Consider the following 21314-nt stretch of genomic DNA (forward strand, 5'->3'; position numbering starts at 1 on the left):
TCTGCACACCCTCTTCTGGGGATCAAGCTCAAAACCCGGGCGTGTACCCTGACCAGGAATGGAACCAGGGACCTTTTGGGGCACAGGGACTAGACTACACTCAACCAACTGAGCCATACTGGCCAGGGCTTTCTGAAACTTTTCGTTTTGTTTTGATTTTGTTAATTCTTACCCAAGGATATTTTTTTCATTTATTATTCTTTTTAGATAGAGTGGAAGGGGGTGGGGGACATCAATGTAAGAGACACATCAGTTTGCTGCCTCCCGAATGACCCCTACTGGAACTAGGGATCGAACCTGCCACCTAGGTACATGCCTTTGACCAGGAATCTAGCCCACAACCTCTCAGTCCACAGGCCAATGCTCTAACCACTGAACCAAACCAGCCAGGGCTTCCTGAAGTTTTTTGATTCTTAGTCGTATTTATATCTTAGGTGTGCCTAATATCCTAAAAAAATCTTGGATGTTCAGTCCACATACATGTATGCCTGTCTTGCTTGCTTCATATTAATTTGGGAGAGGAGGGGTAATTTTCACAGTAGTTCGAGTCTATACACCCCCTACATTATCCTATCACTTTGTAGACATGAGGAATTTCCAAGATGTTAGTGTGGACACCATGCCTACTCATTGATTTATATGGCTTCTGTCACCAGTATATATTTATAGGCCCCCAAATCCATAAGGACTCTTTATTTTTGTCCCTGAATGATGTTTCTGAGTAGAGATACCTGTTTCTAATCTGACATCCATCTGTTATTTCTGGTTAGGTGCTCACAAGATATCAAGAAACATATAAGAAAAACATCTGGGGAAAATTAACCTTCTGCCATTTTTCCTTTCAAACTGGAGAATTAAGCAATGTACTGCAATATGGTTTGACAAAGGAAGTTGGGATTGTATTTAAAAATCCAACCATAATGAATCACAGATCCATCCAATATAGTTTGAAATCTACCAGAATAACTACTGGCAGTTACAAACATAGCTTCTATAAGTGCAAAGTGTATGGGGGTAAAATTCTATTATCTCTTCTCTGATCCTAAATTAGAAAGCTACATAAGAAAACTTGCTTGAATGAAGTTTCTATGTTCGTTGCATTTTTCTAACCAGTTCTTGTTCTAGGTGCAGAGTCTTCAGGATTGGCAGCTGTGTATTTTCAGATGAAAGATGTTGCATGTTTAAGGCCTCATTGTGTGAAAAGCAGGATAGTGAGGAGGTAGCATTTCATATGGAAGACCTCATCTAAACTGACCAACAGTGACTTTCAGGCATCTGTGGAAATCTTGTAGGTGTTGAGATAATGATGGGCATGCCTTATTACAGGAAGCTGGAGACAACAACCAGTTCTGCTGGAGGAACCTCTTTTCCTGCATCAACCTTCTGAGGCTGCTCAATAAACTGACCAAATGGAAGCATTCTAGAACCATGGTTAGTGGGGGGCTTCAGATCATGGAGGTATCCGTCTGACTGGTCTTTAAATCTTCAGTTAATATTTATGGATCTCCTGCTTTTCAAACTCTATCGGTAGACACTGAATGCTATGTAAGATTTAGCCCCTCCTAATTCTAGATATTTATATATGAGATAATAATTTACATTTCAGAGAGCTGAATATGGACCCTCCCTCAGGGCAGCTCTGATGGGGAAGTTAGCATTGTTATTTGGATTATAGTTACAAATCCCAAATGATGCAGGTCTAAGATTATTCATTGCAGCATTTTTTGTAATTATGAAAGATTGGAAATAACCTAAATGCTGATTAATACAGGACCAACTGGTTAAATAACTTATGGTGCATCCTTATAATAGAATATTTTACAACGATTAAAAAGAATGAGACTGTTTTATACCGATGTAAAATAATTTTCAAGATACATTGTTTTTTAAAAACAACATATAGAACAGTATGACAGGATATGTAGTTGATTATAATTTTTGTTAATAAACTAATAAATGCCACTGAGAATTATCTGCAGAAGATAGACAAGAAACTAACAGTGGAAATGAGATGTGTAGCTAACAAAATATTTTTGCACTTTATATTATGCACTTTGAATATTAGAAACTTTTAATTGTGAAATATAAACAGAGTGTTCCTCTACGTGGTTCTTGAAGACTAAATCTAAGTGGAGCCTGGACCATAGATTTTCAAAAGCTCCCCAGGGTAATCTGAGATCAGCCAGGTTTAGCTTCATTTGTCTATGAGTTGGAAATTCCAAATAACTTAAGATTTTTATGTTTTTCTTCACTCTCACCTCTTTTTAAATGAGCAGATGCTGGTGGTGTTTAAATCTGCTCCAATCTTAAAGCGGGCCCTCAAGGTCAAACAGGCCATGCTGCAACTTTATGTCTTAAAGCTGCTAAAAATACAGACCAAGTACCTGGGACGGCAGTGGAGGAAAAGCAACATGAAAACCATGTCAGCCATTTACCAAAAAGTACGCCACCGCATGAATGATGACTGGGCTTATGGGAATGGTGAGTACTCTCAGAGCTCTTGACTTCCAGGAGTTACCTGGTATTTAAATAAAACTAAACTAATATTTATCTTTACTATCATATGAATTGTTGCATATTTTGGATCAGAAAATATGTGATTATAGGTTATGTGCTGATATAGCAAACTTTAAGGCACTGCCCCAATCCAGCATGTGCCCCATCCTATGAAAATCCATTTTATTAAACAGTTAAATTGAGAGATAATTTCTCCTTTCCAAAACATTCTTTTTTTCATTATTATCTTATTTATTTATTTTATCTTTATTGTTGAATGTATTACAGATGTTCCTCATTTTCCCCTCATTGAATCCCTACTGCCTTTTCCCACATTGTTGCCTGTGTCCATTGGTTAATCCCTTCACCTTTTTCACCCATTCCCTCAACCCCCTCCCATCTGGCAATCAACAAAATGTTCTCTGTATCTATGAGAGTTTCTGTTCTGCTTGTTCATTTTGTTTGTAGATTTAGTTGTTGATATGTATTCATTGCCATTTTGTTTGTTCATATTTTTATCTTTTTCTTCAAAAAGACCCGTCAACATTTCATATACTAATGGTTTGGTGATGATGAACTCTAGCTTTTCCTTGTCTGGGAAACTTTTTTTTTTAATCCTCACCTGAGGACATTTTTTGATATTTTGTTCAGAGAGAGTGGGAGGGAGAGAGAGAGAGAGAGAGAAACATCGACGTGAAAGGGACATGTCGAGTGGCTGCCACCCACACGACCCAACCAGGGCCGGGGACAAACTGCAACCAAGGTACGTGCCCTTAGCGGGAACCAAATCCGGGTCTCTCTGGACCACAGACCAACGCTCCAACTGCTGAGCCAAATCGACCAGGGCTGGGAAACTCTTTATATGGCCATCGATTCTAAATGACAGCTTTGCAGGATAGAGTAATCTTGGTTGTAGGTTCTTGCTTTTCATCATTCTGAATATTTCTTGCCACTCCCTTCTGGCCTACAAAGTTTCTTTTGAGAAATCAGCTGACAGTCTTATGGGAACTCCCTTGTAGGTAACTAACTGCTTTTCTCTTGCTGCTTTTAAGATTGTCTCTTTGTCTTGAACCTTTCGCGTTTTGATGATGATGGGCCTCTTGAGGTTTATCTTGTTTAGGACTCTCTGTGCTTCCTGGACTTGTATATCTGTTTCCTTCACCAAGTTAGGGAATTTTACTGCCATTATTGTTTCAAGTAGGTTTTCAGTTTCTTGTTCTCTCTCTTCTTCTGGCACCTCCAAGATGTGAATGTTCACATGCTTGAAGTTGTCCCAGAGGCTCCTTACACTATCCTCATTTTTTGGATTCTTTTTTCTTTTTGCTGTTCTGATTGGGAGTTTTTTGCTTCCTTGTATTCCAAATCGATGGCTTGCTTCTTGGCTTTACCTACTCTACTATTGAGTCTGTGTAAATTATTCTTTATTTCTGTTAGTGCCTCCTTCGTTTCTGACTGTGCATTTTTCATTTCTGACTGGTCTGTTTTTATGCTCTTGAAGCCCTCACTAAGTTCATTGAGCATCCTTATAAGCAGTGTTTTGAACTCAGCATCTGTTAGGTTGCTTATCTCCATTTCACTTAGTTCTTTTCCTGGAGTTTTGTTATGTTCTTTCATTTGGGACCTGTTTCTTTGTCTCCTCATTTTGGCTGCCTCCCTGTGTTTGTTTCTATGTATTGCTTAATGAGAGATATGGGGCTAGCTGAGACCAGATGCTGCTTGTTTGAAAGAATTTAGAAAAACCTGAAGCAGGATCCAAGACAGGCCAATCCTATGGTTAAGCAAGTGCCAACAGTTGGGTGGGCCTGAAAGTTGGGTGGGGCGGGGCAACCAGTGTGAGCCAGGTTGCTGGAGTCCCAGATATGGTGGCTGTCTGCTGCCCCAGGGAAGGGTTCACCAAAGGAACAAAGGCCTCTGACAGAACATTTGTCCTGGAGAAAGCCCCCTCTCCAGCCTTTGCTCCGATGCCAAACAGCTCAGTTCTTCCCTGTATGTCTCTGGTGCCCCTCAAGCTGCCTCCCCTCCAAGCTTAGAGGGAGGGAGTCCAATAAGTTCGTGCACGGGCCCTTTAAGGAGCTGCCTGGGGCTCCAGCCGCTTCAGCCTCCCTGAGCCTCAGTTCCCACTGGCTCTTCCAGCCAGAAGTTATGGGGACTTCTCTACCTGGCACTGGAACCCTGAGCAAGGTGCCTGGTGTGGGACGGGGACACCTCATTCCTCATGGAGGACCTTCCCAGCCGAGGTGTCCTCCTGATTTTTATCCGCCACACGTGGGTGTGGGACCAGCCCGTTGCGCCTCCGCCCCTCCTACCAGTCTGGATGTGGCTGCTTCTTTAATTCCGTAGTTGTAGAACTTCCATTCAGTTTGATTTCAGGCAGTTTTGAATGATGGTTGTTCTGTAGTTTAGTTGTAATTTTGATGTGGTTGTGGGAGGACGCAATACCATGCTTACCTAAGCCATCTTGACCGGAAGTCCCAAAACATTCTTTTAAATGACAGTTTTCTCCAAGAAATATTTTTCCCTTTATTATTTTTTTCCTCTATGACTTTTAAAATTAAAATAATCTTTTATTATTACAAAGCAGTTAAAAAATATAAGCATACTTTAAAAAAATTTTTAAATATTTTTTCTTTTATTAATTTTAGAGAGGAAGGGAGAGGGGGAGAGAGAGAGACAGAAACATCGATGAGAGAGAACATCAATTGACCGCCTCCTGCATGTCCCCCACGGGGGTTTGGGCCTGCAACCTGGGCATGTGCGCTGACGGGGAATCGAACTGGCAACCTCTTAGTGCGTGGGTCAACACTCAATCGGTGAGCCACCCAGCTGGGCTAAAAAATATATTTTTTATTCATTTTAGAGAGAGAGGAAAGGAGATGGGGAGATGGGGAGAGAGAGAAAAACAGCAATGTAAGAAACAAACATCAATTGATTGCACGACTGGAGATCAAACTCAAAACCCGGGTATGTTCATGGGACGATGCTCCAACTGAGCCACACTGGCCGGACTTTTTCAAATCCTCACCTGAGGCCCTGGCCGGTTTGGCTTAGTGGTTGGAGCCTCGGCCAGCAGACCAGAGAAGCATGGGTTCAGTTCCTGCTGAGGGCACATGCCTCGGTTGCGGTTTGTCCCTGGCCCTGGTTGGGGTTGTGTGGGTGGCGGTCACTTCGTGTGTCTCTCTCGCTTCCATGTTTCTCTCTCTCTCTTCTTCCCTCTCTCCCGCCCTCTGTGTCTCAAGATAAAAATGCCAAAATGTCCTCGGGTGAGGATAAAACAAACAAACAAACAAACAAAAAAGGTAAATTCTCACCTGAGGATATGTTTAGAGAGAGTAAGGGGCAGAGAGAAAGAGAAAGAGAAAGAGAAACATCGATTGGTTGCCTCCCATATGCACTCTGACCAGGAATTGAACCTGCAGTCTAGGTATGTGCCCTGACCGGAATCAACCTCTATAAACTTTTGGCACATGGGACGACACTCCAACCAACTGAGCAACTTGGCCAGGGCACATTTTTTTGTATTACCATATTTACTCCATATTTGTACCACCCAAAGTATGCCACTGATAACATCTTATTGTATATTTTTCCAGATTTTTTTCTCTACGTATATGAACACATTTTATTAAATTGGCCCTGGCCGGGTTTGCTCAGTGGTTAGAGCATCGGTCAGCAGACTGAAGTTTGATTCTGGTCAAGGGCATGTACCTCAGTTGCGGTTCGTCCCCAGCCCTGGTTGGCGTCATTCGGGAGGCAACTCGTCAATGTGTCTCTCACATCTCTCTCTCTCTCTCTCTCTCTCTCTCTCTCTCTCTCTCTCTCCCCCTCTCTCCCCCCCTATCCCCCCCTCGCTCCTTCCCTCCCACTCTATCTGAAGATAAATGGTAACATATCCTAGGGCGAGGGTTAAAAAAATAATAATAATAAAATAAAATGAAAGCAAATTGTACACGCTATTTTTTTTTAGCATAAATTTTTTATTAACCAAAGGGTTGATCCTAATTAAACCAACACTCAGAAAAAGTTGCATGGAAAATGTTTGTGATAAAGATAATGGAACACAGTGATGAAAAAAAAACATGGAGAGATTTGTTCATTGAACTGAGCTTGTTTATCCTCACGGCTAATTCCTGTCGAAGGATGATGGAATTATTACTCTACTTTTTCATAGACCTGAGTACAGGTGACATTGTTCATGTCACATTCCATTACTAATTTCCCACCTCCCAATCTTCTCCTTATTGTGGTTTCCTTCCCATCCCATTCCTGATGTAGAACCAGTGTGCTATTTATAAAGTTGCAGATGGTCTGAGTTTTTCTGCCATCAGCTATAGTTTCTTTAAATTTCTCTCTCAGGTTATAGGAGAACTGTGTCATTTTCAATGTGCTCTCAGTTTTTATGGTAAAGTTTTTACCATCAGAAGTGATGACACAGTCTGGTTTGGCCATGGCACCCATTTTCCACAGAGCCATTCCCACTTCTAGTTCCCTCAAGTACTTGTGGAAGCCTTTGTTCTTCACTAAGCGCAATCTTCCTACCAGCTCCTGAATGGTGACCATAGTGGGCACGGGAGACATGTGCCCAACCTGAGCAGAGTGTGGTGCTGGGAGCATGGCCTGGCCTGTAGCTATTATTTTATAATCTCTTTTTAGTTAACATTATCTTCACCTTTACATATCACTATATTTTTAAATTTTTATTTAATCAAGTCTATATTCAGAGTCTCCCAGTTGCCCCAGTGTTGTTGTTTTTTTAAATATATTTGTGATAATACCAGTGTTTTTTAGTTTTCTTTCTTCAATTTTTTTATTAATGAATTTATTTTTGTTACAGATGTTTCTCCTTTATCCCCCCAAAACACCCTCCTTCCTATCCGGCTACCCCACCCCCACCCCAAGCATTGTCTATGTCCATTGGTTAGGCATACATGCTTATAAGTTCTTTGGTTTATCTCATCCCTCCCCTCTCCCACCCCCCTCCTCTGAAGTTTGTCAGTCTGAACCATACTCCTTTCTATGTCTCTGGGTCTGTTTTGTTCATCAGCTTTTTTTGTTCATTATATTCCACAAATAAGTGAGATCATGTCGTATTTGTCTTTCTCTGATTGGCTTATTTCGCTTAGCATAATACTCTCAAGGTCCCTCCGTGTCATCTCAAAGGGTAAGAGATCTTTCTTTCTTACAGCTGCATAGTATTCCATTGTGTATATGTACCAGCTTTTTTATCCACTCATCTATTTATGGACATTTGGGCTGTTTCCAGGTCTTAGCAGTTGTAAATAGTGCTGCTATGAACATAGGGGTACGTATATTCTTTCTGATTGGTGTTTCCAGCTTCTTAGGATATATTCCTAGAAGTGGGATCACTGAGTCAAATGGCAGTTCGATTTTTAATTTTTCGAGAAAACACCATATTGATTTCCATAGTGAATGCACCAGTCTGCATTCCTACCAGCAGTGTACTAGAGTCCCCTTTTCTCCACACCCTCACCAGCACTTGTTGTTTGATGATTTCCTGATGGCAACCATTCTAGAAGGTGTGAGGTGATAATTTATAGTCATTTTAATTTGCATCTCTCTGATGATTAGTGACGTTGAGCATGTTCGTATATGTTTCTTGGCCATTTGTATGTCCTGTTTGGAGAGGTGTCTCTTTAGGTCCTCTGCCCATTTTTTATCTGGGTTCTTTGTCTTCCTTTTGTTGAGTTGTATGAGTACTCTATATATTTTGGAAATTAACCCCTTATCTGATGTATTGTTGGCAATCATGCTCTCTCATATAATGGGTTCCCTTTCCATTTTAATGGTTGTTTCTTTTGCTGTGCAGAAGCTCTTTAGTTTGATATAGTGCCATGTATTAATTTTTTTCTTTGTTTCTCTTGCCTTAGGCATTGTATCAATGAAAATTCTGCTGCATGTGATGTCTAAAATTTTGTTGCTTACATTTTCTTCAGGGATTTTTATGGATTCACGAGTCACATTTAAGTCTTTTATCCATTTTGAATTTATTCTTGTGTATGCTGTAAGTTGGTGGTGGTCTAGTTTCTTTCTTTTTCTTTTTTTTGCATGTAGCTGTCCAATTTTTCCATCACCATATATTAAAGAGGCTGTCTTTACTCCATTGTATGCTCTTGCCTCCTTTGTCAAATATCAATTGAGCATAAAGTCTTGGGTCAATTTCCCGGTTCTCTGTTCTGTTCCATTGATCTATATGCCTGTTCTTGTGCCAGTACCAGGCTGTTTTGATTACAGTGGCTTTGTAGTATAACTGATATCTGGTACTATGATCCCTTCTACTTTGTCCTTCATTTTTAAGATTGCTGTGGCTATTCGGGGTCTTTTTTGGTTCCATATGAACTTTTGAAGTATTTGTTCTAGGTCTGTGAAATATGTCGTTGGTATTTTAATGAGGATTGCATTGAATCTATAGATTGCTTTGGGTAGTATGGACATTTTAATGATGTTCCAATCCATGAACAAGGTATGTGCTTCCACTTTCTTATATCTTCCTCTATTTCTTTTTTCAGTGTCCTGTAGTTTTCTGCAAATAGGTCCTTTACTTCTTTGGTTAAGTTTATTCCTAGGTATCTTAATTTATTTGCCGCAATGGTAAACGGGATTGTGTTTTTAGTTTCTCTTTCTGTGAGTTCATTATTGGTATATAAGAATGCTGTCGACTTTTTTATGTTAATTTTGTTTCCTGCTACCTTGCCAAATTCATTTATTAAATCTAGTAGATTTTTGATGGAGTCTTTAGCGTTTTCTATGTACAATATCATGTCATCTGCAAATAATGACAGTTTCAGTTCCTTCTTTCCAATTTGGGTCCCTTTTATATTTTCTTCTTGTCTAATTGCTGTGGCTAAGACTTCCAATACTATATTAAATAAAAGTGGTAAAAAGTGGGCACCTCTGTCTTGTTCCTATTCTTAAAAGTAATGCTTTTAGTTTTTGCCCATTGAGTATGATGTTGGCTGTAGATTTTTTATATATGGCCTTTATTATGTCAAGATATATTCCTCCATTCCCACATTGCTGAACATTTTTATTAGAAATGGGTGCTGGATTTTGTCTAATGCTTTTTCAGCATTTTTTTTTTTAATCCTTACCTGAGGATATTTTTATATATATCTTCAGACAGAGTGGGAGGGATGGGGGGGGGCAAACATCGATGTGACAGAGACACATCAATTGCTTGCTACCTGAACGACCCCAACCGGGACCGGGGATGAACTGTAACCAAGGTACATGCCCCTAGCCAGAATCAAACCTGGGACTCTTTGGTTCTCAGGCTGACATTCTAACCACTGACCCAAACCAGCCAGGACTCAATGTCTATTGATATGATCATATGGTTTATGTGGTGTATCACATTTATTGATTTGCAAATATTGTACCAGCCTTGCATCCCTGGGATGAATCCCACTTGGTCATGGTGAATAATTTTTTTAATGTATTACTGGATTCGATATGCTAATATTTTGTTAAGGATTTGGGCATCTATATTCATTAGGGATATTGGCCTATAGTTTTTTTTCTTTGTAGTGTCTTTATCTGATTTTGGAATTAGAATTATGCTGGCCTCATAAAACGAGTTTGGAAGTCTTCCTTCTTCTTGAATTTTTTGGAATAATTTGAGGAGAATGGGTGTTAGTTCTTCTTTGAATGTTTGGTAAAACTCCCCTGTGAATCCGTCCGGGCCCAGGCATTTGTTTGCTGGAGATTCTTGTGGTTTTTTTTTTTTTGCATCCATCTTCAGATAGAGTGCAAGGGAGAGAGGGAGGAAGAGAGAGAGAGAAACATCGATGTGAGAGAGACACATCGACTGGTCACCACCCACACGACCCCAACCAACTGGGGCTAGGGACAAACTGCAACCAAGGTACATGCTCTTAGCAGGAACCAAACCTGGGACTCTCTGGTCCGTGGGCTGACACTCTAACCACTGAGCCACAATGGCCAGGGCATGGAGGTTCTTCAATTTCCTTAGTTGTTATTGGTCTGTTCAAGTTTTCTATCTCTTCCCTGTTCAGTTTTGGGAGACTATGTGTTTCTAGAAATATGTCCATTTTGCCTAGATTGTCCAATTTGTTGGCAGTATTTGTATTTCTGTGGTGTCTGTTGTTACTTCTCCTCTTTTGTTTCTGATTTTATTTATTTGGGTCCTCTCTCTTTGTTTCTTGGTGAGTCTGGCTAAGGGTTCATCAATCTTGTTTATCTTTTCAAAGAACCAGCTCTTTGTTTCATTGATCTTTTGAATTGTTCTTTTAGTCTCTGCTGTCATTTATTTCTGCTCTGATCTTTACTATTTCTTTCCTTCTTCTTGCTCTGGGTTTTACTTTTTTTTTTTTTATCCTCACTCAAGGACATTTTTCCATTTTTTGTTCGGGTAGAGTGGGAGGGAGAGAGAGAGAAACATCGACGTGAAAGGGACACATCGAGTGGCTGCCACCCTCACAACCAAACAAGGCTGGGGACAAACTGCAACCGAGGTACGTGCCCTTAGCGGGAACCAAACGTGGGTCTCTCTGGACCGCAGGCACTCTGAGTTTTACTTGTTTGCTTTCTAGTTCTTTAAGTTGTGAGGTAAGATAGTCTATTATAAATTTTTGTTTCCTGAGGTAGGCCTGTGGTGCTATGAACTTTCCTCTCAGGACTGCTTTCGCTGCATCCCATAGATTTTGTGTTGTTGTGTGTTCATTTTCAATGGTTTCCAGGAAGGTTTTAATTTCTTCCTTGATCTTCTCGGTAACCCATTCATTGTTTAATAACATGCTATTTAGCCTCTATGTGTTCAAACGTTTTTGCGTATTTGTTGTAATTGATTTCTAATTTCATGCCATTGTGATCTGAGAAGATGCTTGATATGATTTCAGTCTTTTTGAACCTGTAGAAACTTAGTTTGTGTCCTAACATGTGGTCTATCTTTAAGAATGTTCCATGTGCACTTGAGAAGAATGTGAATTCTGCAGTTTGGGGGTATAATTCTCTGTACATATCTATTAAATCCATTTGGTTTAGTGCTTCATTTAGAGTCTCTGTTTCCTTGCTAATTTTTTGTCTAGAGGATCTATCCAGTGATGTCAGTGGGGTGTTGAAGTCCCCTGCTATGATTGTATTGCTGTCAGTTTCTTCTTTGTAGTCCTCCAGAAGTTTTTAAAAAATTTTTGGTGATCCTATATTGAGTGCAGATATGTTTACCAAGGTTATATCTTCCTATTGGCTAGATCCTTTCAATATTATGTAGTGGCCTTCTTTGTTTCTATATATGGCCTTCATTTTGAAGTCTATTTTATCCGATATGAGTATTGCTACCCTAGCTCTTTCCTTTCTGTTTGCTTGGAAGACTTTTTTTCATCCCTTCACTTTCAACCTATGAGAGTCTTTTGTTGTGAGGTGGGTCTCTTATAAACAACAAATATATGAATCATGCTTTCTTATCCAATCAGCTACTCTGCATCTTTTGATTGGAGCATTTAATCCATTTACATTTAAGGTGATTATTGATATGTACTTATTTATTGCCATTTTTGTTTAGTGTGGTTATAGTTTTCTTCCTATTTCTTCTACTAATTACAGCAATCCTTTTAACATTTCTTGCAGTGCTGGTTTGGTGCTAATGTATTCCCTTAGCCTTTTTTTGTCTGGGAAGCTCTTTATTTGACCTTCTATTTTGAATGATAGCCTTGCTGGATAGAGTAGTCTTAGATTCAGATCCTCGTTTTTCATTACCTTGATTACTTCATGCCATTCCCTTCTGGCCTGTAGTGTTTCTTGTGGGAAGTCAGCTGAGAGCCTTATGGGGGTTCCTTTGTAGGTAACCTGCTGCTTATGTCTTGCTGCCTTTGGGATTCTCTCTTTTTGTTTAATGTTTGGCATTTTAATTATTATGTGTCTGGTTTGGGCCTGTTTGGGTTCTACTTACTTGGGGCTCTCTGTGCTTCTTGTACTTGTATGCCTTTTTTCTTCACCAAGTTAGAGAACTTTTCTGTTACTATTTCTTCAGATATATTCTCTAACCCTTGTTCATTTTCTTCTTCTTCTGCAACTCCTTTGATGCAGATGTTGTTACGTTTCATATTGTCCCGCAGTTCTCTTAGGCTGTCTTCCTGTTTTTTTATATTTTTATCATTATATTATTATTATTATTATTATTATTATTATTATTATTTGGTTTTCTGATTGGGCAGTTTTTTTCCACCGTCTTGTAATTCACTGATCCAACCCTTGACCTCCTCTACTCTGCTGGTTATTTCTTTCAATGTGTTCTTTATTTCTACTATGTTATTCTTCATTTCCAATTGATTAGTTTTCAAAGATTCTATATCTTTATTCATGCTGTTGAGCTTCCTCATGATTATTACTCTGAACTCTCCCTCAATTCCCTTTTATTTATTCCATCTTGTATCTAATTCTCTTGTTCTTTTATTTGGGATTTGTTTCTTTTTTTTTTTTACCATTTCGTCTTTCTCAGTTGGTCGATACTCAACCACTGAGCCACACCAGCCAGGCACCCCAATGTTTTTTAAAGCTATTTTTTTCCAAGTCATAATTCAACCCAGAACCACAAATTCCATTTGGTTGTGATATCTTTTTATTTGTTTTGAGTCTAGCAGTCATTCCACCCATCCCCATTACCCCCACCTATAACAGTGACTAATCAAAGAACTAGGACAAGTTTCCTGCAGAATATCCACTTTCTGGATTTGCCTACTTGCTTCTTTGTGATGTCATTTACCTTATTCCTCCATCTCATGTTTTCAACCTTTTTTCATCTCATGACATACATAAACTAATTACTAAAATTCTGTGGCACACCAAAAATATATATATATTTTTGCCTATATGACAAAATAAGTAGGTATAATTTTGATTCATTCACACTGACAGCTATTGTTATGTTGGCTGTGGTCATTTTGTTGTTCGACAATCTAAGGGAAAAGAGGTCAGTGCCACAGCACACCAGTTGAAAATCACTTCTCTGTCTCTAGTATTACCTACAAACTGAAAGTGAGATCTAAAGGTTTGATTAATTCAATTTAAAACTTTTTGGCTATAGCACATTCTAGGTAATGTTGGGAGCTGCATATTACCTCACATTAGGGACATTGTAATATCTAGTTGACTTACCAAGACTTATGCTAAGATTGGCCAAGTCTGGAAGAATTTATTTTGGAGAGCTTTTTCAGTGTATTGATATTTGTTGTAGTGGGATTTGACCATTATTGGCATAATTGCATTTAAGAGTTTTTAGTTAGCTAAAAAAAAACTCGATGTTTCTCTCTCTCTCTCCCTCCCCCCTCCTCTCGTTTTCTTTCCCTCTCTCCTTCTCTCTCCCTTCCATTCTATCTAAAAATAAATCAGTGGGAAAATGTCCTTGGGTAAAGATTAACCAAAAAAAAAAAGTTTTTGGTAAGCTGACTAATGACTTATCTTTACTAGGATTTATAACAGGCCTGAATTTGAGAGAATGCTGCTGTAAATAGTGCGGAGAACTAAGGGAAGCATATGATTGGCAGATAACAAGCCAGGGTGCAACTTCTATAAGACATAAAGCATAATTAACTATTTAAATTTTCACAGTTTTAAAATATGAAAAAGTGTTATCCTGGAAATGGCATGTCTGTTGCTCCCTTCATGAGCTGAAACCCTAACAGCACTTCCTTATGATAAACCAGAGTGTGGGAATAAGAGATCTGGGAAATATGTATCTTTGGCCCTGAAATAAAAGTCTAAGTGGGATAAATAGGGAAAAAAGTAGATTGTTTTCTGTTATTACCCCCATGGAATCCTTAATCTCATATGACTAATATAATCTGATACAAATTTATCATGTGCTGGGGAAGGTCCCAGGAAATCAGGAAAAGTCTTAAATAATTGGTTTCATTCTAATTCTCTTTGTTGTACCCCTTCCCATCTCTTCACATTCCTTGAGAGCTGGTGATTCCATTCAAATGGGAAATTCCTATCCCTAAGGAAAGCTCAGGAAAGGGATCCGAGTTACCATATTGAAAATATAATTAGTAGGTCCTCAAATAACATAATTTCATTCAATGTTGTTTTCTTAGAACACTGATGAGATGCCTTTGGAACTTAACTCTCATTTATATCTATTAGCTTATGTTAAAACTGTGTCACTTGAAGTTGCAGAACCTATCAATGATGTTTAGTGAGGACTTATTTACTGTACATATAATTAGTAAGAAAGTAAAATAATGAAAAAGAAATACAATATAAAACATACACCTCCCTCAGGGTCTTCATTTCCTTCTCAGTGGTAATCACTGTTACCAGTTTCTAGACTACCCTCCCAAAGACCATCTGTATATATAAGCAAATGTATGTGGGCCTGTGTATATTTTTTAAACCTGAGTGGCAGCATGTTATTTACTTTTTACATTGATTTTTACAGAAAAAGAAATTCTGAGCAGTTCCATTGTTGGTTTCTTATAGACCATGCTCTGTGGTAAGGGGAGCCATGTCCTGAGTTGTGTACATAGTTTTCTTTCTCTCTTCCCATCACAGACATCGATGCCAGGCCATGGGACTTCCAAGCAGAAGAATGCACCTTGAGGGCCAACATTGAAGCTTTTAATAGCCGCAGATACGACAGACCTCAAGACTCTGAATTTTCACCTGTGGATAACTGCTTGCAGAGTGTGCTGGGACAGAGGCTGGATCTGCCTGAGGATTTCCACTATTCATATGAGATCTGGCTGGAAAGAGAGGTGTTTTCACAGCCCATCTGTTGGGAAGAGCTGCTCCAGAATCACTAAACTCTTGTCAACAAAGCATCTGATAGATGGGGGTTGGCTCCAATAAATGGTGCTCTGCCTACTTTGCTCATTCATCCTTTGTTTCCAGTTCTAGAAATGATTGTCCAGGGAAGAGTTGGCCCAGTCCACGGATATTCAGTGTAGTTCAGGATGTTCTGGGGGCTACTGTGCCTGGAGATAATGCAAGGCTAGGATCCTGAGTCACAAAAAAAATTGATGAACTTACCCCGAGGTCATTTCGATGCCAGGTAACCTTGGAAATCTCCTGTTGGGTCAGCCCTTCACAGGCTCTTTTGTGAGACTGCTCTCTGCTTTAGTTTTACCTAGAGCCAGCCTAGCCTTTGCTAGCCCTAAGAGTGCTAAGTTTATGATGGCATTTGGCCCATGGCATTCATGGTAATGGGAGGTGCATTGTCATAAAAGAGGGAGAACATTTCTTCTTGCTCACCCTGGATTCCTAGGACAAAACTAGCTTTGGAATTAAGTCTTTTTTTATAATCCTCACACAAGGATATTTTTCCATTGATTTTTTTTAGAGAGAGAGAGAGAGTGGAAGGGAGAGAGAGAGAGAAATAAAAAGAGAAAGAAAGAGAGGAGGAGAAATTGATGTGACAGAGACACATCAATTGATTACCTCCCACATGACCCCAACCAGGGCCGGGGATCAAAACCTGCAACCCAGGTATGTGCCTTTGACTGGGAATAGAACCCACAACCCTTCAGTCTGTGGGCCAATGCTCTAACCACTGAGCCAAACCAGCCAGGGCAATTTTTAAAATTTCATTTAAAGTTTTGAGATTAGCCCTGGCCGCTGTAGCTTAGTTGGTTTGAACATCACCCCATGCACCAAAGGGTCATGGGTTCAGTTCCCAGTCAGGGCACATACCTAGGTTGCAGGTTCAATCCCTGTTTGGGGTGCGTACAAGAGGCAACCAATCAATGTTTCTCTCTCTCCCTCTCCCTTCCTCTCTTTCTAAATTCAATGAAAAACATCCTCAGGTAAGGATTCAAACTTTGACACCTCTTTCTAAAGTCATTAGCTCTAAGATGATTTTAGACCACTTGCACCTTCTTTGTGAAGGATGATGATTTACTATTACCTAAATGCTGCATGTTATAGAAAGGTATATTGTGTAAAGTGTTTGTCCTCCTTGTGTACTCTGAATAGGGCATGGAGTGCTCTGCCACAACCAGTATGAAACAGGCCTCCTCTAAGGATGTTCCATGTTTTTTCTGAAACTACTTTAACATGACGGAGTACACTGCAGAAAATTATTTTCATCCAATTCATTTTTTAAATGACCAGTTAACTACAGAAGGTTTTATTTTTTGATATGACGTATTCATTTGTGCTCATTCATGATCGATTATTGAACAGCAAGACAGCTTACCATTTTTCTTCTCCTATGTTGATTAATGATTTTATTTTATTTTTTCTGCTAGTGGTTTCAGAGTTTCATGTGGGAATTTAGCAATACTGTTTCTACCTAAAGGTATTGCACGTTTCTTTAATTTTTTTTTTCTTTTGATCCTCACTCAAGGACATTTTTGCATTTATCTTCAGACAGAATGGAAGGGAGAGAGGGAGGAAGAGTGATGTTAGAACATTGATGTTAGAGAGACACATCAAGTGGTTACCACCCACACAACCCCAACCAAGGCCAAGGACAAACTACAACCCAGGTACATGCCCTTAGTGGGAACCAAACCCAGGACTCTCTGGTCCACGGACTGATGTTCTAACTGCTGAGCCAAACAGGCCAGGGCTGCACATTTCTATAAAAATATAAGGATTGTTGTACCAACCTCTTTTAACTTCTCTTACAGCAGAATTACATACTTCTCAACAGAAACAAGGTTTTTAGAAAAGTTTCGTATTCAATCAGGATTATTTTATTTCTCTTTTATCCCCACAATTGTCATCTATATTTTCAAGCTTCTTTGCTTTAAATCCCCTTCCCCCAACATAGACACTACTGAATCTTTTTTATGACAGTACGAGTCCACTTAATTGTGCCAGGAGATCTAATCAAATTTGGCTTATTTATATTCTGTCCTTTGTCAACCACAGTCTCTCTGGAAGTCATGACTGAGTTAATAAACCGTATCCAAAGGAACTATAGCAAAATTCTAATTAAAGCTTGGATTTCACCTCCTTGTGCTTTTAGGGTAGCAGGATTTCTGTTTTTATGGAAAGGTCATATAAGTGTGTAATGCATGAAATAATTTGTAAATTTTGCCTGAATAGGATGATAGTCCTCATTATAATCAAAATAATTTACTGAGCATATCAGTTTTGAACCCTATTAAGCTGTAATTTTAATGTGATTTAAGTAAAAAGATAATTTTCAAGGAAAGAACAGTCATCAGTCTATTTCTTTTAAAGCCTTATAGTATTTGTGTCAAGAACAAATAAGTTGCCTTTAAAAATATGCATGTGAATGCTTTCTGAAGCTTAGAATATGATAAGCCTTAACATTTCATACTTTCTTACAAATCCTCTCTAAGGGAAGATTAATTCTCAGTGCAGACGGAGAAATTGTGGCACCAAGGATAAGTGATTAGTTTCAAATCACATCATTTTTTCACTGACTTGATGGGACTAGTTAGTATTCAGATATTGACAGCCAGTCCCATAGGTTAAGGTAACCAGTTTGAATATCACAATTTGAGAATCCAGGTGTGTGATTAGGAATAAATTCAGATTAATCAGCTTCCGATCGTGATTACTGTTACTTCATAGAAGAACAGTATTTGAGTGATTCATTAAGTAGAGGATTTTTATTTGTAAATATTTCAGTAAAGTTTGTGTTGATTGTTAACAATGAAGCACTTTAATAAAAAGAAAATTGTACTGGAGTTAGAAACTTGGTCTTTAAATTCTTCAACACAAGAGAATCTTAAGGACATATTAGATATAGAAAGGAAGGATATAATTAAAGAGGATAAATATATAAAATCTTGTACGAGTATTACCTGGGATAAACTAATATAAGCAACTAAAACATCCTAGTGGCTTATGACAAACCTTTTCTTGTTCTGGGAATCAGCTGCAACTCTGCTCAACTCTGATTGAGCTTTGCTAGATTGACTCTGCTCCATTCATCTTCTGGTAATAGGCTGATAGAATAGCCCCTACCTGGGACATACTGTTCTCATAGTAAAGGGCAGAAGCAAGAGACCAAACTATACCATGCACGCACATTTAAAGCTCCTGTTTGGATGCAGCATAAGTCACATTGCTCATATCCCATTGGCCTAAAACAACTAACATGGACAAGCCAACCATTGGACCAGAGAAGCACACTTTACCTACGGGAACCTGTTGTAGCCAGACTGCCATAGATACGGAGTCACTACAACTTCCCAGTGAGCTCTTGGGATTGATAGTGAGACTTAGTGATTCTTGAGAATTTTGACATTTCCAGTGAGCATTTGGAACCGCCCGTTTCAGTACTTTATACTGATATTTTCAGTTATGGCTTTCTTGACTTTTCTTGTCTATAATTCAGTATAAAGTACTGCTCAGCCTGAGGTCACAGACTGGGCTGAAGGTGTGTAGGTGCCCTCTGCCTATTCAGCAGTTTCCTACTGAAGAACGGCGTGCTCAACCTGCCACTGAAGGCTGTCTGCAGCCCACACTGCTCAGGTCACTGAATGTGTAAGAACAACACTGAGTAGTCTTAAGCTGTTCTTCCACAGACTCTTAAACAGAATAGAAATAAGGTTGATGAAAAGTAAAGTTTTGCCCTGGCCAGTTTGTCTCAGCGGTTAGAGCGTGGGCCTGTGGTCCAGAGAGACCCAGGTTCGGTTCCCGCTAAGGGCCCAAACCTCGGTTGCGGTTTGTCCCCGGCCCTGGTCTCTCTTTCTCCCTCCCTCCCTTCCTTCCTCCCTCCCACTCAATCTGAACAAAATATCGAAAAATGTCCTCAGGTGAGGATAAAAAAATAATTTAAAAAATAAAGTTTCTAAAAGTTGTATCCACTTAAAAAAAAAGATTTAGTGATTGTGAAAAGAATAATTTACCTCCCGTATAATCTCAATACTGAGTTATTAATATGGTGGCAATTTAACAATATAAGGGTATGTGTAATCTCTAAAATAGGGAGAACAAAGGGAGAGATCAAAGCTCTGTTTATATTGGCAACAACATGCAAATGCTTTTATAAATGTAAATGTTGGCACAGGTAAGTCTCAATTGGTGATTTTTGGGAAACACATCAGTTATTTTATTTTACTTGTTTTTCCACTAGTGAATTTTCAGTAGTGGAAAAATCACCTGGTATTCCTTCAGAATTCCTGGTCCGGAAAGTTTATAGAAGGTAAGTTCTGAGTACCTTATACCTTCAAACACCTTTTCCAGGTGAATGTATTTTCTAAATGTTTGGCTATTCTAATATCCTTAAAATGTTAAGACTCAATATTTGGAAGCAAATTTTTCTTTGGGAATATATTCTTGAGTTGAAAGGGATCTGAGATCATCTAGGCTAATCACTATCCAATGCAAGAATTCCTTTAATAGCATCTCCCAGGTGCTTATCTAACCTCTAATATTTTCACTGACAAGAACCTCACTACTTCAGTTTCTATAGTAACAACTAAAGTGTCCACAACAGAACTAAGTACCTCAATACAGTCAACTTATGGTATTATTTAGTCCAGAAGAACCATGAACATTTATAGAATCCGAAAACTTAACAAGCTATTAGTTCAGTGGTTCTCAACCTTCCTAATGCCTCCACCCTTTAATACAGTTCCTTATGTTGTCTGTGGGTGTATCTGCATGTGAGCAGACCCACCTGGAGATGGATAGAGAAGCAGTGTCTCGGTTCCTAAGACCATTGGAAATATGTGTTTTCCGATGGTTAGATGACCTCTGTGAAAGGGTCGTTCAACCCCCAAAGGCGTCACGGCCCACAGGTTGAGAACCTCTGTATTAGTTGCACCTTCTTCCCACCCCTAGTTTCTGAGGGCTGTTGTAACAAGTTAGCAGAAGCTAAGTGGCTTAAAACAAAAATATATTTTCTCACAGTTCTGGACGCCAGAAGTCTGAAATCAAGGTGTCAGCAGGGCTGCACTCTCCAAAGGCTCTAGGGGAGAGTCCATTTCTTGCCTCTTCTAACTTTTGAGGGCACCAGGCATTCCTTGGTTTGTGGCACATCACTCTAACTTCTGCCTCTGTGGTCACATTGTTTCCCCCTCTTTTCTCTCAAGACTCCCTTTGTCACTCTCTTATAAGAAAACATCTGCTGGCCAGTTTGGCTCAGCAGTTAGAGCGTCGGCCTGCGGTCTGGAGAGACCCGGGTTCGGTTCCCGCTAAGGGCACGTACCTCGGTTGCAGTTTGTCCCCGGCCCTGGTTGGTTGTGTGGGTGGCAGCCACTCGATGTGTCCCTTTCACATCGATGTTTCTCTCTCTCTCTGTTCCTCTCTATCCCTCCCACTCTACCTGAACAAAAGATGGAAAAATGTCCTCGGGTGAGGATGATAAAAAAAAAAAAAAAAAAGAAAAAGAAAACATCTGGCCCTGGCTGGTTTGGCCTAGGGGTTAGAGCATCAGCGCAGACCAATGAGTCATGGGTTTGATTCCAGTCAAGGGCATGTACCTCAGTTGCAGTTCGTCCCCAGCCCTGGTCGGATCGTGTGGGATGCAACCAGTCGATGTGTCTCTATCATATCAATATTTCTCTCTGTCTCTCTCTCCAACTCTATCTAATGATAAATAGAAAAATAACCTTGGGTGAGGAATAAAAACAAAAAAATACATCTGATTGAATTTGGGGCCCATTAAGATAAGCTTCTCTTCTCAAGATTCTTAATTACATCTTTTACATATATGGCAACATTCACAGGTTCCAAGGAAGAGGATATAAACAAGTACGTACTTTTGGAAGACAACATTCGATCTACTAATACTCATCAAACACCTAATAGCAATATTGATTTATTTACTCTTCCTCTATCATTAGAGGTATAAGACAAGACCCAGGGGAAGTTATTTTTATTTGTACAATGCATGTGGTTATTGATGTAGTCAAAGGAGATTT

The 21314-nt window shown here is 39.4% G+C and overlaps 2 protein-coding genes across 2 annotated transcripts in view; one reads left to right on the forward strand and one right to left on the reverse strand.

Moving 5' to 3' along the window:
* STRIP2 (striatin interacting protein 2) overlaps positions 1–19592 on the forward strand; it is a 78703-nt gene extending 59111 nt beyond the window's left edge. The window contains exons 19-22 of the mRNA XM_036247406.1: positions 1327–1431; positions 2277–2481; positions 15019–15517; positions 19523–19592. Coding sequence (XP_036103299.1) covers positions 1327–1431; positions 2277–2481; positions 15019–15269 — 561 coding nt within the window. The 3' untranslated portion in view covers positions 15270–15517; positions 19523–19592. The remainder of the gene's footprint in view (positions 1–1326; positions 1432–2276; positions 2482–15018; positions 15518–19522) is intronic.
* On the reverse strand, positions 6646–7053 carry LOC118620330 (fatty acid-binding protein 5-like). Its single transcript, XM_036247408.1, has one exon. The coding sequence runs from the start codon at positions 7051–7053 to the stop codon at positions 6646–6648; it is 408 nt and encodes a 135-aa protein (XP_036103301.1).
* Positions 19593–21314: the final 1722 nt, after the last annotated feature.

Source organism: Molossus molossus, unplaced genomic scaffold (genome assembly GCF_014108415.1).
Source record: "Molossus molossus isolate mMolMol1 unplaced genomic scaffold, mMolMol1.p scaffold_m16_p_7, whole genome shotgun sequence".
Classification (NCBI taxonomy): Eukaryota; Metazoa; Chordata; class Mammalia; order Chiroptera; family Molossidae; genus Molossus; species Molossus molossus.